The 18,523-nt window shown below is 45.4% G+C and overlaps 1 protein-coding gene across 2 annotated transcripts in view; it reads left to right on the forward strand.

Moving 5' to 3' along the window:
- Positions 1-18,523, forward strand: part of EDC3 (enhancer of mRNA decapping 3) — a 60,803-nt gene that overhangs the window by 34,623 nt on the left and 7,657 nt on the right. For both annotated transcript variants that reach the window (XM_069457478.1, XM_069457486.1), the window contains 2 exons: positions 595-930; positions 15,626-15,779. In XM_069457478.1, coding sequence (XP_069313579.1) covers positions 595-930; positions 15,626-15,779 — 490 coding nt within the window. The remainder of the gene's footprint in view (positions 1-594; positions 931-15,625; positions 15,780-18,523) is intronic.

Consider the following 18,523-nt stretch of genomic DNA (forward strand, 5'->3'; position numbering starts at 1 on the left):
AATACCAGTGACAGCTATATATCTGGCTCAAGATAAGGAATCTCTTATATAAACCAAAGATTCTCTCCTACTGGAGTCTAGCCTGAGAGCAAATTAAAAATCAGAAGGTTGCTTGCCGAGTAAACATAGAATTAAGAGCCAGTTAAATAATATCTTCCTTTAGGCTTCAGGTTGTGAGGCCTTGGCCTTCTTGTACTCCATGGGTATTTCTTTCTTCAATAACTGCTGGACTTTCAGACTCAAACCACCCTGGTCTGTGGGGGGAGACTGTCCTTCCACTTCTTTTCTTGATACTAAGTTGTCAGAAAAGCTTCAGTTATTACCAGTTTCCTTATAAAGGGCGAAAGTGGTTAAGATTTCCAGGACTGCTGCTTACTTCGTATTCATTAACTAGTTGTTTGGGTAATTAAAATCTGCTCTCCACATGAAATGTGTGGTTTGTGCTATTTAATATGATTTAGAAATAGTTTACCTTTGCCATCTTCACTTTGATTGCTGGAACATTCTCTGCAGACAACTAATGTACTGTATTGTCCACTTGCACTGGAGCACTTTCTGTGGGCACACTGACTTTAGTCCCTGTTTTTTCTCCAGGGTCATCTAGTAGCAGGCACCCGAATCAGGCAACTCCAAAGAAAAGTGGTTTAAAGAATGGTCAAATGAAGAATAAAGATGATGAGTGCTTCGGGGATGATATTGAGGAGATCCCAGACACAGATTTTGATTTTGAAGGGAACCTGGCCCTTTTTGACAAGGCGGCTGTGTTTGAGGAGATTGATACCAATGAGAGGAGAAGTGGTTCCCGTTCCCGGGGCATCCCGAGTGAAAGGCCTACTCGGTACCGCCACGATGAGAACATCCTGGAGTCGGAGCCCATTGTGTACCGACGGATCACAGTGCCCCACAACGTGAGCAAGGAGTTCTGCACAGGTGAGTTGCACCAGGTCCCACGTCCCACTGGCTGTTCTTTGCTTTCTATTATGCTTGAAACAAAAAGACTCTGTTTCTGGCTGGGCGCGGTGGCTCACGCCTGTAATCCTAGCACTCTGGGAGGCCGAGGCGGGAGGATCACTCGAGGTCAGGAGTTCGATACCAGCCTGAGCAAGAGCGAGACCCCTGTCTCTCCTAAAAAAAAAAAAAAAAAAAAAAAAATAGAAAAATTAGCAGGCCAACTAAAAATATATATATATATATATATATATATATTTATTAGCCAGGTGTGGTGGCGCATGCCTGTAGTCCCAGCTACTCAGGAGGCTGAGGCAGGAGTTTCGCTTGAACCCAGGAGTTTGAGGTTGCTGTGAGCACTCTAGTCCGGGCAACAGAGTGAGAGTCTGTCTCAAAAAAAAAAAAAAAAGACCCTGTTTCTGAGTCAGAATCTGACATTAGGAATTGAGTGGCTTGGTGGTTGGCCCAGTATTGGTGTCTCCTGGGGACTGTGACCAATACAGCAATCTACTACGGTGAGGGGATAATTTCTCTGCATGTCCATTTATATCCTTTATCTGGCAGGGTCTGGTCTGCTGTTTATTTAGTACTAGTTTTATGAGTAGCAAATAAAGGCCTTTGGGGCTATCTAGATCCAAATCATCAGATCCGTTTGCACTTTGGCTTCCCTGTTACCACTGCCTGTACCTTTCAGCAGAAGTTCAACTCTGTTATACTAGCTATTTGCTGGTGCAAAACCAGTTGAAGATGGATGATTAAAATTATTGGCTAAAATTAGGGATTCATTAAATTATATTTGTTTACCATGCTGTCTTCGTTTCCTGTTAACCCTGGTTATTTAATTTGGCTAGTTATAATTTTTATGGAACAAAGTAGTGCCTTGGTAGTTATATTGGTATATTATAGTCTGGTTCTCTTACCTTAGTGATGTTTAAGTTTGTTTGTTTGTTTGTTTGTTTCTTTCTTTCTTTCTTTCTTTGCTAAATTAGAACGTTTTCTTCAAATGTACAGCATATGAAGCAGATAAAAGCAGCTGTGGGAGAGGCAGTTCACCTCTTCCCTGTCCCCATCCCTACCCCCAAACCACATTATTAACTGGACTTCTTGGATCACAGTTTGAAAACCATTGTTATTGAATGATCCTAAGAGCTAAAAGGGAAATCATAATCATTTTATTAGTAAAGGAACTGAGTATAATATTTTCATTTTGGTTTGAAGTTTGGAATATAAGGAATATAAATTTTGAATGCCAGTAGTTGTTATAGGGAAAATTACAGAGACAGCTTAATTGTATTTGGAAGAAAATCAAACATGGCTCTTTTATAGACAACAGTAGGGCTCTGTTGTATTTGGTTTTGCTGAGTATAGGAGCTTGTGCTAAAAAAGAAAAATAGGCTGTCAGGCTAAAAAAGACTGCTAAATGGTTTCAGTCTCTCACTAGCAGAGTCTGGTAGGTATGCCTCTTTACTAAGGTAGTTTCCTTAAGTGACAGTAATGGTGTGAATTGACAAACTCCTTTGATTTTTACTACATGCGTAAAGGCAAACAGCCTAGCTCAGAATCAGGCTTAAAAATTGCTGGTTTTAGGCCTTTCAAAGGTAGTTATCATCTTTAGGTCTATTGCTGTTCCAAGATCTGCCGACTGTCCACCTCTGACTGCTTGCTTTTTTATTGCTCTCATTTGTAAAATAAGCTGCTGCTACTGGTGGCTGTCCATATCATAGTCCGGGTGATGCTGCCGAGGTTGTTGGATTGTGCAGTATGTACTGTCCCTGAAATTATTTACACTGCAGGAAAATTCCTGAATTGGGGAAGATTATGGTCTGCCTTGGAGTGAAGTGGCTAAAAGTGTGAGAATAACCGTGAGAATCAGGGAGGATTTTCAGATCTAAAAGAACCTGAGAAAACATTTGCTAAAGTAGACAAAAGGAGAGGTGGAAATTTCTTCCTTCTACACACTCCACCTCCCCTACTGATCTTCACACCTCTTTTGTTTTTGATGGCAGAAGTGAAAAATTCTCTGCTCTCCTTTAAGTTACTATCAACAAACATAAACGTGCTACAAACCACACATGCCGGTCCTTGGCCAAGAACGCAGGTATGATGGCTTGTGTATGGCAACAGCTACACTCCACTGGTTCTTGACAGTGAGAGGACAGGAAGCCCAGCAGCTTCGTGCCATCTGGTTTTTGTTCTTAACAGTGATAAGGAGTGGAAATGTAGTCCCTTTGCCAAGCAGGGCCCTAGCTAGAAAAAGAGCAAGCAAGCAGTTGTCTTGCTGAGCAGCTTCTCCTGTAGGTGATTCTTATCGCTGTTCCAGCTCCAAGGCACAAGCCTCGAACAGGTTTTTACTGAGTGGTAGTCAGGTAGTGCAGAGCTGGGGACACTTTTCCAGTTGGATCTACTATCCAAATGTTAGGATCAGAATAAGGCAAACTATCTAAAATATTTGGAGAAACAATCTAGGACCATAAAATGTTAGTGTTAGGTTACTTGATCACCTAGTGTAATTTTCTCATTTTGTAGATGAAGACATGAGACCCAGAGAGGTAGAGGCTCTTTTAAACCTTACCCCTCGTGTCTCCTTTTCTCTTCTGAATGTGGATGAAGAGGAGAAAGAATACAGTGTAAGCAGAGAATGGCAGTTTAATGGCAAAATAGACTGTAGATAAGTCTCCACCTTACAATGGTTTGACCTACAGTTTTTTGACTTTAGGTTGATGTGAAAGCAATACTCATTCAGTAGAAACCATAGTCCAAATTTTGAATTTTGACCTTTTCCCGGGCTAGCAGTATGCCGTAGGATACTCTCTCTCTTGCTGGGCAACGACAGGAGCTGCAGCTCTCAGTCAGCCACACGGTCACTAGAGTAAACAGCCAGTACTCTACTGTGGGCTGTGTTGCCAGATGATTTTGTCCAACAGTAGGCTAATGCAAATGTTCTGAGCATGTTTAAGGTAGGCTAGGCTAAACCATGATGTTAAGTAGGTTAGGTGTATTAAATGCATTTTCACCTTATGATATTTTCAGCTTACGTTGGATTTATTGGGATGTAGCCCCATTGTAAGTTGAGGAGTGTCTGTATAGTCTTTTCTCTTTAGCACTGTGCTCTGTCAGAAATGGACCAATTTAGATCAGCAGTTTACTGGAGTGGCCTGGATAGCTCCCGTAGTCTGGCCTTGTGGCATTAATATCCCAGAATACCAAATACCGTATTTTCTACTGATTCCCAGAGTAGCAAAAGGAGAACAACATGTTTATTACCCATTTGGTTATGGCTTGGGATTTAGGATTCTGACAGCTTGCTGCTAGTGTCCTATATATTGACTTCATGCTAAGTGGTGTCAATAGTACGTAAGCCATTATTCACCAAGTGCTCATATTCCTCTTGGCAGTACTCCTTGCCAGCTATGGCAGGCCGGGGGGCAGCCAGTATTATGATAGGTTTGTTGATTGGGAAGACACATTCAGGAAGCAGCTAAATCTAGCTCTTTGTTTAACCCAAATCTTTTCTCTGTGGAAAGTCCTTTGGGGTCCTTTGGCAGGGCTGCTGTCTCCAACAGTCACGGACTGTCAAACATTTCTCTAGCTTGGGCCCACCCTGCTAAATAATGGTGTGCAGTGGTCACCTCCTGGATTGATCGGGATCTCTCTGGATCCAGACTTACAATTTGAAATTCTTTAAAGAGAGATTCCACATGTGTATGCACACACATGTGTGCTCATTTTAAATATAAAATGCTCAATGTGTGTGAGCACCCTTCTGTTCAGTGGTGAGAACTCCCCAAAGAACACCGCTTGGGAAAGTGGTAAGGCTTCAGAGAAGGATCTTTGCTCAACACTCATAATATTCTGAAAGAAATATTTAAGACTGTTTGTGTCAGTGAAAACACTGTGCTTATTTAGTGTAAGTCACTATAAGTCCTTGCCTTCAAGTTATTAAGATGTAGTAGGAGATGTAAAGATACCGTATATGCCCAGAGTCCAGTGAAGGTATGAACATTAAGTGCACTAGGTGTTGAGGGCAGGAGAGGTCCTAGAGCCTGAAAAAGGGAGAGCAGGACAGAAGCCAAACAGAAGCCTAGAAGCATGGGCAGGATTTCCCTGGCCGTGAAACAGAATATCCGTGGGTAGGCGAGGCAGATGCTGGTGAATGGTGTGAGTAAAGGGCTGTGTGGGAGATCGGTCATTAGCAAGTTTGGCCAGGGCAGAGGGTTTGTGTGGGGGAGTAGAAGGCATTAAAAATAGCTTTGGACCAGAGCACAGCAGGCCTTGTGTGCCAATGCTATCCTTGCCCTACAGCCGTGGGGAAAATCTAAAGGATTTGGGGAGGGAAAATGACATGATCTAAATCTCTTTTAGGAAGACTGGTCTTGTGGTAGGATTCTGGGTGGAAGAGAGAGGAGAGAGGAGAACAGAGCAGGACCAGTCGTGTTCGTGATGTAACTAACGTGCTGGGGATTTGGACCATTCAATTGAAAGGAACACAAAGATGCGAGAGAAGTGCCAGAGGGGAATTTGATAGGCTAGAAGGATTGAAATGAGGTGGGTAAGGGTTGAGTGAGCCAGAGGATTCGGAGGTGTTGAACCTATGGGGCAGGAAGAATGGCAGTTAGAGTGCAGGACTCTGCAGTGGGCCAAGTCTACATGGTTTTGTCTGTCTGTCTGTCTGTTTGTCTTTCTTTCTTTCTTTTTTCTTCCTTTCTTTCTGCAATACTTTGTGGCTAAGTCCAAAGAAAGCAAATAGAAGAGTTGCTACATTGAGGGATAGAAAGGTAAGAGAGCTACTAGTTATTAAGGGGTTTAGGTGGGGGGGTGGGGTTCTGGAGAGTTGGGAAATGGAATTATGTAGCCAAGGAAATGCTACGGAGCTGGTTTCTTCATCTGTAAAGTAGGGTGATACTTCCCAATTAAATCAGAATATGTGGAAAAGCAGCTAGCACAATACCCACTTGTTATTCGGTAAATATTTGACTTCAAATGTGAATTTGCAAAGGCTGCCTCAGTAAGATTATTTCAGCGCATCAACATTTACTGAATACCTACTATGTGCCAGACACTGTTCTGGATACTCATGGTTCATCACCTCAGGGGGCTTAGAGTATAGTGTAACCAAATGTGTAAATATACAAATAATAGAAATGTGTACAAGATTTAAGATGGCAGGTCAAGGTTTAGAGGAAGAGGAGGTGGGGTCCTGATTCAGGAGAAGCCACATCATGATAATCATAATGGCTAACGTTCATTGGGTATTAGCTATGTTCTAAGCACCATTCTAAGCACCTCATATGTTTATCTCACTGAATTTTCATGGCATCTCTATGAGGTTGTACTGTTATCCCCATCTTGTGATTATTTCCATTTTGCTGAAGGTAGATGTTCCAGTACACTTTTAATTAAGAATGACTTAAAAGTGACTCAAATTCTTCATTCCGTAGGTTCCAATACATTCTTCTCTATTCATGAGGCTTTCCTTTTGGGCAGACTTCCTATTTAACCTCCACCATTAGTTTTCTGCTGGGTAGCCCTCTTCTGTCCTCAGGTATGTAGAGCCCAGGTGAGAGGCAGTGGAGTGCTATTGTGCAGGCACTGAATCTCTGCACTGGTCCCATCAGCTTTGTCACCTCCACACTGTGTGCTGAGATTTAGGGAACAGCAAATGTGTGAGGATGACCTGAACTAGAATAACTGTGTACTGTTTCACAAAGGATCCAGGCCGGGCGCGGTGGCTCACTCACGCCTGTAATCCTAGCACTCTGGGAGGCCGAGGTGGGCGGATCGTTTGAGCTCAGGAGTTCGAGACCAGCCTGAGCAAGAGCGAGACCCCATCTCTACTAAAAATAGAAAGAAATTATTTATGGACAGCTAAAAATATATATAGAAAAAATTAGCCGGGCATGGTGGTGCATGCCTGTAGTCCCAACTACTCGGGAGGCTGAGACAGGAGGATCGCTAGAGCTCAGGAGTTTGAGGTTGCTGTGAGCTAGGCTGACGCCACGGCACTCACTCTAGCCTGGGCAACAAAGTGAGACTCTGTCTCAAAAAAAAAAAAAAAAGGATCCAGTCAAAGCTTGGGTGAGGCCCTCTAGTCTGAGCTCCAGCACCACTTACCCTTACCCATTTCTCTTGGTAAAAGCAGTCTGGTTCCTACTCTGAAGGGGAGCAGCCAGTGAAGCCACAGTTGGTTTGTTCGTGCTGCTTCTTGGCTCTGCTCTTCCCACCATGCTAGCTAAGTCTTTGGTTCTCAGTGCTCTCAGGACAAGTTTGGCTTTCACCATTTCCAGGCTGGCATTTGTTTTCCATGGCTGGCATTTTTTTTTCATAGTTGGCATTCTACCTGCCTCTGAGCCTTGGCTATCTTCCTCTGCTTCTTGTCACCAGGAGACCTTCTAGAAGCATTCTAAGGCTTTTAAGACCAGCAGTGTTATTTATGAATGAATGAATGAATGACAGGATCTCACTCTGTTGCCCGGGCTAGAATGCAATGATGTGATCATAGCTCACTGCAACCTCGAACTCCTGGGCTCAGGCAGGTCTTCTGCCTCAGCCTTCTGAGTACCTGGGACTACAGGTGTGCGCCACCTACCCAGCTAATTATTTTTTGTAGAGGCAGGGTGTTGCTTTGTTGCCCAGGCTGGTCTCAAAGTCCAGGCCTCAAGTGATCCTCCTGCCTTGGCCTCCCACAGTGCTGGGATTACAGGCGTGAGCTACCATGCCCAGCTGACCAGCAGTGTTTTTATCTCAAAACAGGTGGTCAGGAAATCTGTGTTGATTTTTGTGTGGTGTGTGTTCAAAAGGAATTCAGGAAGAAATGAATCTTGGCGTTTAGAAGTGCGACTGAAGAATTTTATCCTGATGGTAGCGAGGCGTTCTTCAGCAGCTGTCGTACTCCTGAAGAGAATCCTCCTCGCTCAGAGAATCTCTGCTGCAGTGGAGCTGGTCCTCATCTCCTTGCCGCCTCATACCGTAGACCCAGCCCACACAGGTTCCTGCCTTAGTCCCCCACCCCCACCCATCCTGTGCTTACAGGTTAGATCAGGTGCTACAGGGATGTCATTCTGAGAGAGAGCCAGAGGGAGACACCAGGAAGTACATTCTAGGAGCTGTTCTGCTCTGATAAATCTGTGCTCTTGCACCAAATGTCACAGTTTTTTACTGAGCAGAGCAAATGAGCCTGGTTTCTGAAATTGTGTCTCAGCAGGCAGATGTCCTTGACAGTGACTTGGTTGATTTGGGGAACCTTGGGTTCTAGCAGATCCTCCATTGCCAGGAATGGAAGAAGTAATCAGTCTCTTTAACTTGGAATTCTTCAGAGTTTCTGGGCTTGAATAATCAGATGGATGGTTGTCATAGGCCTCAAGGGTTTGGTTGTGATCATTGGTGATATTATGAGTTTTTTGAGCAGTACTGTTAAGACAGGTGTCTTGGCTGGACTCTTACGCCACTAGAAAAGGCCTCTTGGCAACTTGTTGCCAGCTTTAAAAGAGTTTAAGCTCAAACTAAGGGCTGGAGGATTATGGCCTGATTGATACCTGAGTTTTTGATGAAGCTGCCAGTTGGTCATTCCAGAACTGCATCAATCTGTACTGATGTGACTCCTTTGCTAATTTGTGCCTCTGGCCATTTCAGAGCCACAAGTGTCTGGACAGAGTGAGAAAATTTGATTTCAGTGTATCTACCATCCTCAAATTGAACACACCAAAGCTGAGTTGTTCACACCCACCCGTATCCTTGACTCCTTGGCATTCCCATTTGTTTTAGTGGACTCACCATTCTTTAAGTGTCCAGCATGAAACTCCGGGACACCTTTCCCTGTTCGTCTTCATGAAAATTCAAGTCTGGAAAGGACTCAGGAGGCCATTTTCTTAAATGTAACAGCAGACACTGGGGATTTGTTCTGTAGCAGCCCTGGCAGAAAATTTTCCTTTATCCTGAGTAGTATTCATTCTGGCTCCAGATTCTCATCTTCCTTCGGATTTCCCCTTCAAATTCTCATGACCTTTTAGTTTCTTGTGCTACCCCGTAGGTTCCCTATGTCCCTTGAAATCAATTCTTCCTGGTCTTTTTAGCCTCATTTTCTACACCTGTCAATTTCATAGTACTTAAGACAACTTTCGTAAAACAACTCAGTTTTTAAAGCCTTCTGAAGTCTGGCCCTGCCCACTACTCTAAGCTGAGCTTTCACACCAGCCTCTGGGTGTCACACCCATTCTGGCCTCTGGAACTTTGTTCATGGTTCCTCCCCAGCTCTATCTGGAGTCCTTCTTCTATTCATTATGACTACAGTGCTGCCTGACTTTCAAGGCATAGTTCAGATTGAGAACTTAAAATCCACACTTTGCACTTGTGCTCAGGGTAACACAGTTTAGGACTGTTGTGTATGCTCTGATGTTTGCACATGCGCATTTTTTGTTTCCAGCTAGATTGTAAGACTCTGGGTCCAGGGTCTGTGTTCATACTCTTTTTATCTTTTCTACTCCCTGACATTCCCCACTTCACCACTGACTTGGTGTGTTGTTACTCTGCAAACATTTGTTGATCATATGTGGAAGCACTTTCTGTTTCTTTTTTCTCTCCAACTTCTTATTTATTTATTTTTATTTTATTTATTTTTTTTGAGACAGAGTCTCGCTCTTGCCCAGGCTAGAGGCCGTGGCGTCTGCCTAGCTCACAGCAACTTCAAACTCCTGGGCTCAAGCAATCCTTCTCCCTCAGCCTCCCGAGTAGCTGGGACTACAGGCATGTGCCACCATGCCCGGCTAATTTTTTCTATACATATTTTTAGCTGTCCAGATCATTTCTTTCTTTTTTTTTTTGAGACAGAGTCTCACTCTGTTGCCCAGGCTAGAGTGAGTGCCGTGGCGTCAGCCTAGCTCACAGCAACCTCAAACTCCTGGGCTCAAGCGATCCTCCTGTCTCAGCCTCCCGAGTAGCTGGGACTACAGGCATGCACCACCATGCCCGGCTAATTTTTTCTATATATATATTTTAGCTGTCCATATAATTTCTTTCTATTTTTAGTAGAGATGGGGTCTCGCTCTTGCTCAGGCTGGTCTCGAACTCCTGAGCTCAAACGATCCGCCCACCTCGGCCTCCCAGAGTGCTAGGATTACAGGCGTGAGCCACCGCGCCCGGCCCTTTCTTTCTATTTTTTAGTAGAGACGGGGTCTTGCTCTTGCTCAGGCTGGTATCGAACTCCTGACCTGGAGTGATCCTCCCGCCTCAGCCTCCCAGAGTGCTAGGATTACAGGCGTGAGCCACCTTGCCCGGCCGTCTCTCCAACTTTTTATACTAAAAAACATTTTGGCCAGGCATGGTGGCTCACACCTATAATCCTAGCATTTTGGGAGGCCAAGGCGGGAGGATCGCTTGAACTCAGGAGTTCAAGACCAACCTGAGTGAGAGTGAGACCCTGTCTCTACTGAAAATAGAAAAAATTAGCCGGGTATTATGGCATGCACCTGTAGTCCCAGCTACTCGGGAGGCTGAGGCAGGAGGATCGCTTGAGCCCAGGGGTTTGAGGTTACCGTGAGCTAGGTTGATGCCACTGCATTCTACCCAGGGCTACAGAGCGATAGTCTGGAAAAAAAAAAAAGGAAATTGAGCCTCTCTCTTCACTTGCCCTCCTTCATATTAAAAAATAATTAAGATATAAAAAATTTCAAACTTTTAGAAAAGTTGCTAGGATAGTGTAATGAACATGCCATATACTCTTCATTTAGCTTCACCACTCAACATTTTGACACATTTGCTTCATATAAAATAAATACATATGCACACACACACACAAACACATTTCTGACCCATTTGAGATTTGGTTTCACTCAGCATTACATTTCACCCCTAAATACTGCCACAACACATATATTCAGTGTGTGCAACACGACAGGATTGCTCTCAGGAAATTTTAAAGTAATATAAAAGTGTTGTCTAATATATGTTCCATATGTAAAACTTTCCAATTGTTTCAATAATGTCCTTGATAGCTGCATTTTTAATCAACAGTTGCACATTACATTCAGTTGTCATATTATCTCTGTTGTTTCTTTTAATCTAGAATAGTTCCCACAACTTGTTGTCTTTGTGAGATTGATATTTGTGAATAGTCTAGGCCAGTTGATTTGCAGAATGTCCCTTAGTTTTGATTGTTTCCTTTTGATTTGATCCACGTTAAACATGTTTTCCAGGATTTTAGTGGGGTTGTATCTTTCTCAATGCATCACATCAGTTTGTCCCATCACTGGGGCTAAGTTTGATCACTTGGTAAGGTGTCATCTGCCAGATTTCTTCATTGTAAAGATAATTTTTCCTGTCATAATTAGTAAGTTATCTTGTTGAGAAGTTCTTTACCTCTTGAGTCCAAAGCTTGTTCCAGTGGAGTATTAGCCTGGAGGAATAAGGTCCAGTGTGGACAGGGTGGTTGGTCCAGTTGTTGCAAATCGGGGAGGGCATGGTAGGGGAGAGTCAGACGTAGTGAATACAGTGAAGGAAATAGTGGCATGCCGGCCCTGAGGAATGAGGAGCCAGCTGTGTGCGGGGGTGGTGTCGGAAGAGAGAAGAGAATGCCAGGAGAGGGAAAGCATGTGAAGGGACCTGTTTCTTGAGGCCAGAAGGAACTTGGGGTATTTAGGAAGCAGAAGGCAGCCAAGATGTCTGGGGTGCGATACAGGTTGGGTGCCAGGTGACGGTGGTGAGTAGACGGGCCCAGATGGTGAGAGGTCTTTTGGGCCATAATAAAGCGTATTGGGAGTATGTATATAGGCTTCTTATAACAAATCCTTCCTTCAGACATACACTTGACGCCAAATTGCCTTGCCAGCAAATTGTGGTCACTTTAATGTAGGCCCAGAGCGGCTGTATGGACATTGCTCTGAGGGTATAAACTTACCAATGGCTTTATATCCCAAAAGGAACCAGTGTGACATCACTGCCCGATTTTGTGACTGCCACAGAATGGAATCAGAATTCACGGTCCTGGAGAAATGCCCTGCCTGCTAATGAACTGTGCTCCTCATTGATAAGACATGAGACACACAGGGCCTTTCCAGTCAGAGGGCCACGTCAGTGAGAGGATTGTGTTAGGTCTGAGATGGCATTTGTTGTGGGGTCCTTGTTACGCAGCAGAAAGGCTGGGCTGTCGGAAGGAGAGAGAGAGCTTGGACATGACATGGTGCTGCAGGGTGTCTGAGGGTGGGGAAGTGTGATGGAGGGCGTAAGAGCGTGCGTGTGTGTCCATGAGGGAGGTGTGCTGCAGTGAGCAGTGCAAAAGTGAGGACTCGACCCCAGGGGCAGACTGAAGCAGGCTCGTGCGGCGCTAGGCCACTGGGCTCCATGGCCCGAGGAGACCACCCCAGCCTCATGCAGTGGAGGTCAGTTTTGCGGGGAGGAGTCTTCTTTCCTGGCCTGTAGTGAGTGTGCTGAGTGGTTTTCTTTGATACCCTAAGGTTAAGTCAGATCATAAGAAGTACTCGGCATGTCACAAACTGGTTATAATTATATCTCCCTTGTTTTACCAACAGCTGTAAAATACATATTAATATTCAGAGAAACCCTAACTGATTTTACTGCCTTGATTCTGAACAATAAAGATTCACTTTCCAACCCAAACATAATTAGGCTTGGCCCACGTTCAGGCTTTTGCAATGTTATTGTTTGCAGTTTACACGCTATGTTCTTGGTTCCCTTCCTTTGGAGTTTATTTTATTCCCTCTGCCTGTTTCTGATAAGCCAGTCTAACTGGTTGGACTTTGTGTATAAATGTTTAAAAGGAACATTTTGTGGTGCTTGCACGTTCCTTTCAGAGAAGCAGTCAGGGTACAGTGGAGTCCTAGACCCTACAACTGCCGGACTCTGAGCAGACAGGGTTCTTGGCCTTGTCTTTCCCTAGACTACAAAAATATGCCAGTTGATCAATGGCGCCCTGTCCCCCTAACACAGATCAATGAGGGGATGGTAATAGCCTCACTATTTTCTGCTGTAGCATCTAGCCAGCCAGGGTGGGGTGATCTTTCGTCTCCCTATACCAGGAGTTTTGGACGCCTGAGGACTTTGAGGGGATAGCTAGCAGAAAATGCTTCTGCCTGCTCCGAGAGAGCCCTCAGAACCAGAGGCGGCTGCCTGCCTGTATACATAGCACACGAGCCAGACCCAGAAAGCAAACTTGATTTGTGGAGTAGCAGCCCCAAGAGTCACTGTCCTGATACATTTCAAATCCAACAGAAAGAATACTGATAAATAGGTGAAGAAATGCATAGACTTGAGTGAAAGCTCTACCTTGCGTGACTTTGCAGGTAAAGAGCGTGTTTGAAATAGGCAGGTGCGTGACTTGTCTGACAGGTTTGGGGTTGTTAGTGGCAAGAGACTCTTTAGAACTGTTCAGCTTAATTAGTTCTGATAATATGTGTGTGTCTGAAGCAGGCCATAAAAATGGCTGTTTTAATCAGCTGTTGACATGCAAGGTCAGGCAGTAGCCTCCAGCATTGGCACCTGGAACATCAATGAACTGACATTTCAGAAAGAGCTGGAGGAGAGACTGAGTGCATCTAGTGGCACTGTTTGTTGTCTCTGCCCAAGACAGGAATAGGACTTGGGCAAGCAGAGGGGCTCTGTTACCCCACAGGATAGTGTTTATTTTTATATGTTAAACGTTTTTTTATCATCATCATTATATTATTATTCTATCTTCCCTTGAGAGGATACAGACCTGGGTGCTATAGGTTCAGGCTTTGTGTTTGATTTCCTATTGTTGAAACATAAAGCTGTAGCCTCATTCTGTGTGGTTTTAAGAATCTGTGCAGACAAGACTGGATACTTGATAGAACCTCAAGAGATTTTTCCTGAATACCAGTGAGGAAGACAGTTTTTTTCTCTATAGGACGCTGGAATAATGGAATGATGATGAATTTACTGAAAACTTCCACCTTAGAGTTAGGCCAGGCCAGAAATAGCACTAGATTTACACCATTTATATATTTGAGTACCTGATGAGAACTCACCTGTGTTGATAATTGTAGCTGGAACAAGTTGAGGAAGCAAGAACTAAAGAAATACAAGATGTATGGCCAGGCGCGGTGGCTCACGCTTGTAATCCTAGCACTCTGGGAGGCCAAGGAGGGGAGGATCACTTGAGCTCAGGAGTTTGAGACCGGCCCGAGCAAGAATGAGACCCCATCTCTACTAAAAATGGAAAAAATCAGGCAGGTGTGGTGGTGTGTGCCTGTAGTCCCAGCTACTCAGGAGGCTGAGGCAGGAGGATCACTTAAGCCCAGGCGTTTGAGGTTGCTGTGAGCTAGGCTGATGCCACAGCACTCTATGCAGGGCAACAGAGTGAGACTCTGTCTCAAAAAAAAAAAGAAAGAAAAAATAAATAAATACAAGATGTATTTCCCTGTCTCAAGGAATTTACAGTCCAATATAGTTGAGGACACAGGATCTAAAAAGGCATCTGATCCAGCCAGACAGAACTAATTACGTGCAATCCCACAATGGCTTTGTGTTTGTTCGTCCATCAGCCAGTGAAGCCAGATGGGGCTCTTTGACAAAGGGTATGCTCCCCTGTGGCCAGCCCAGTGGCCTTCTCATTTGTAAGGTGGCATTGGCATCTTGGAGGGAGGAAGACCTTGTCAAGGCAAGAGTTGTCCATTGCAGATCACAGTTTTTTGAGTTTGCTGTTTCTTTCTTGTCTTGGTTTTCTGGGCCCTGAAACAGCACTGGTTTGATATGGATGCATATAATAATACTAATACTATGGACTTCAAGTATGCCAGCCACAGCACACTTTGGCTTTGAGCTTGAAAAACTAAGTACTTTCCACAGTGTACTTTTGTTGTTGTTTTGTCTTTCTTTTTTGTTGTTATTTTTGTTCTTCTTTATTTTTTTCCATGATGTACTTTTAATGACAGTAATTCTCCCCAACGTTTATAGAGTTGTCTTTTTTGTGGTGAATAAAAAATGTTCTAGATTCTAGGTAGCTTAAAGCAAGCCATAGGTGACTTTCCATATACTCTTTCCCTGTGGTGTATTGCATTATGCTCACCTCAGATGAGGAGAAAGTGACAAATTATTTGAGAAAATAAGTTGCTAGCTCAATTTCTTAAGCAAAGAGGAAGATAGAAATAGAAGAGAGAAGGAAGAGGAAGTAGGGAGCAGATGCAACCAGCAAGTCATCCTGCCCTGAGTTTGACCAGAACAGCGGGGGCCGGGGGTGAGAAGGGTCAGCTGGTGTCTGTTCCACTTCTCGGGAAGGATGAGGAGCCTGCTCGTGAGGAAGGCCCACTGCGCAGATCGGCACTGGCCCGCGTGGGGAGAGCACGTGCTCTTCTAATGTGGTGTGTGGGTTGCTGGTACATACTGTGTGCTGGCCGTTTCGTGACGGTTCGTGGTGGATGTATCATGGTGGATTTGGGCTTTGTAGTCTAAAGCTAAACTGCTGAGGGAGCTTAAGTTCGTCCCTGCTCTATGGTGACCTGGTACAAGTTGTTACTCAGTCCACCACCTACTACTGGAGCTCTGGAGGGCTGCAGAGCATGCCTTAGCCCCACAAGACAAAGAGGCTGGGCCAGGGGAGGGTCAGTCTTAGGATGTTGGCATTCACACAATCCTGGATCGAGTACACTCATTTTTGAACCTTGTTTCCCCTAATCACTTTCCCTTTCTCTCTCCACCTTTTGAACCGCAGACTCTGGCCTGGTTGTCCCAAGTGTTTCCTATGAGCTTCATAAAAAGCTGCTATCCGTGGCTGAGAAGCACGGACTGACCCTGGAGCGGAGACTGGAGATGACAGGTGTGTGTGCCAGTCAGATGGCGCTGACCCTCCTCGGAGGACCCAACAGGTAAATGCCTTTAACTGGCAGAGGCTGAGTGTAGAGTGTGGATGCTCTGCCTGGGCACCACCTCCATGCCTTGCGCACACACAGGAGAGGTGTTAGTCGCTGCTCATCTAGTTTGAGGGTCTCTCTGAAGTCACTTTCCTGGACGCTGCTGGGTTACTTTGTTTGCCCCTTCTCTTATTCATCTCCTGGAAGTCCTCATTCTTCTCCCAGCAAGCCACCCTTTGACCCTTTCTTTCCTGACAGCAGCTGCCTGGCTTTGAGACTCGTGTTAACTATCAGAGGCCTTCCTTCCAGGAACCTTCAGAGACCTGGCCTTTGGCACTCGTCATTTACTTTAAGTGGCTGGGATGCAAATGAATCCTGAGCTTCATACCCAGGAACTTCTAGAACCACCCTGATAACTAGGTAGGGGAGCTGGGGTTTGGCACCTTCCCACCTGCCCCTTGGGCTCATACATCAGGAGTAGTGCTTTATTTTATTTGTAGACATTCACTGATACCATGTACCAGACCTTAAGCTAGATACTGAGGATACAAAGAAGAAGAAAACACCGCTGTTGCAGAGGAAACAGGAAATTCACTAGGAAGCCATATTTCTACCCCAGTCGCCCTTCCTAGAGCAGCAGTGGCAGTGGCATCCAGTTAGAGTCCTGAAGAACAAGGGGTAATTAACAGGGGCATGGAAGAAAGGGGAAAAGTATTCTGGGTATAGGGAGTGGCAGGTGCCAAGGGCAGAGAGAACTGAGAGACCATGGAACTGCTGGGGATCTGTCAATCATTCTTCGTGGCCAGAAAGTCGGGCCTTGGTGCAGCTGAGCAGTAGGGAGCTGCAGGGATTTCTGTTGGGCTGTGACATGATTGGTCTTGTATTTAAAAAGATGACTTTGCCTACAGTGTGGACAGGTGACTGAATGGAGGCACGACTGAAAGCAGTGGGGGCAGTTAGAAAACTGTAACACTTAGAAAATTGAGCCAGGGCTCAGATGATGGTAGCCCACCCAGCTGAGTAGGGATCAGAAAGGTGGACATATGAGGGATTTTTTTTTTTTTTACGGTGAATTCATCAGGGCACGGTCATCGAATGGGTGTTGGAGGTGATGGAAAGTGGAATGTCGGTGATCACTCACCTTCAGGCTTTCCAGCTTGGACACGTGGTTGGATGGTGATAATATTCACCGTGATAGGGAAGGGGGGAAGAGGAGCAGATTTTGGGGAGATAGTGGGTTTTGTTTTGGATGTGTGGAGTTTGGAATCGCTGTGAGATATCCACATAGACTGTTAGCTGTATGGATTTGAAGTTCAGAAAAGGGTCTGAGCGGAAGCTAGAGATTTGGGAGTTGTCTGCCTATCGATGGTGTAAGAATAGACGAGATCTTCTAAGGAGAAGCGTATGAAAGGGCCTAGGGTGGGCTTCTGGGGAACACCAGCATTTACGGCACAGTTATGGGGATGAGGAAGAGAGCTAGAGAGGTGAGAAAAGCAAGAGGGTAGTGTGCAGGAACCGAGGAAATAGTATTCACAGAAAAAAGGAATGATCAGCAGTGGTACTTCTGAGAGACTGAGATAAAGCAAAATTAGAATTGACAAGTATCTGTTGGGTGTGTGAATTAAAATGGAAGAGGCCATGGGCAGCCTTGGGGGAGAGTGGTGTCTTGAGGGAGGAGGTGGCTTCCAGGGAGCGGGGTGGACGTCAGTGTAGCAGAGCAAGGAGAGCTTCGTTTCCCTGAGCAGCACTTACAGATCTGGAGCCTCACACGACAGGATGTTGCTTCCCGCAGAGCCCCTTTCCTGTTTGGGAAATGGAAGCCTATCTTTGGCTTGTGTTTCCAGCCATGGTATTGGAGGTCCTTGCCAGAATACTGATATTGCAGATAAACCCCACAGCTCCTCACTCCAGCCTCTGCCCCTTCTCGGGGCCTGGGGATGCTGCGTTGGCATGGGAGGCATGGGAGGCATCTCCTGATTCTGAAGTGATGGTGATTAAAGCAGGTTTGATCTAAGCTGGATGTGAGATCTCCCCTCCCTGCTCCTCTGCCTCCTTTTCCCGTTTGAGGTAGGGGGTGGTGTTCATTCCTCCTTGGCCCTTGATTTAAGCTGCTTCCCAGCTGGGTGGGATCCCTGGCCTCTCCAGTGCCAGGGAAGAGCCAGTGGAGATGCCTAAAGGAGGGAGTAGGGCGAGGTGCCCCCTGAAGGGGCATCGGGCCCTTGGGGAAGGCGTCTGCTGCCCTCCTCCCGGAGCAGCCATTGGACCAGCTCCTGGAACAAGCTCTTCTGCGGGTATTTGAGGCCATTACGTGGCTTCCTGAAACGGTAATTTTTGGGCAGGAGCTGAATGTCCTCACCAAGTCACTTTCCCCTCTAGCCAACTCCTTGGTGCTGGCCGTACTTGTGCCTGTCTTTTCTCTTAGCGTCTGATCTCCTGTCCTTTGCAGCAGTGGCTGGTTTTGCTTTGAGAAATCAAACCCATAGTTAGTAACCTTGCAGTTTAACGTATGTCAGGTGCCATGCCGTTTTTCACAGGGCTTTAATGTGATCCTCGTAACTTCACCTCAAAGTAAATAACAGCATGGTCTAAGATGAGCAAGCTACAGCTGAAGGACTTTCCCATCTGACACTGCTGGTACATGATAGAGCTGGGTCTCTACTCTGCATAGGTCTGTGTGCAGGGCGTGTACTCCGTCTGCTGCTGCTTTGGTTCTGTTGATGGGGTAGTGGAGTGCGCCTCCGTGAGAGGGAGAACCCATT

The sequence above is a fragment of the Eulemur rufifrons genome, chromosome 2, assembly GCF_041146395.1.
Source record: "Eulemur rufifrons isolate Redbay chromosome 2, OSU_ERuf_1, whole genome shotgun sequence".
In the NCBI taxonomy this organism is placed as follows: Eukaryota; Metazoa; Chordata; class Mammalia; order Primates; family Lemuridae; genus Eulemur; species Eulemur rufifrons.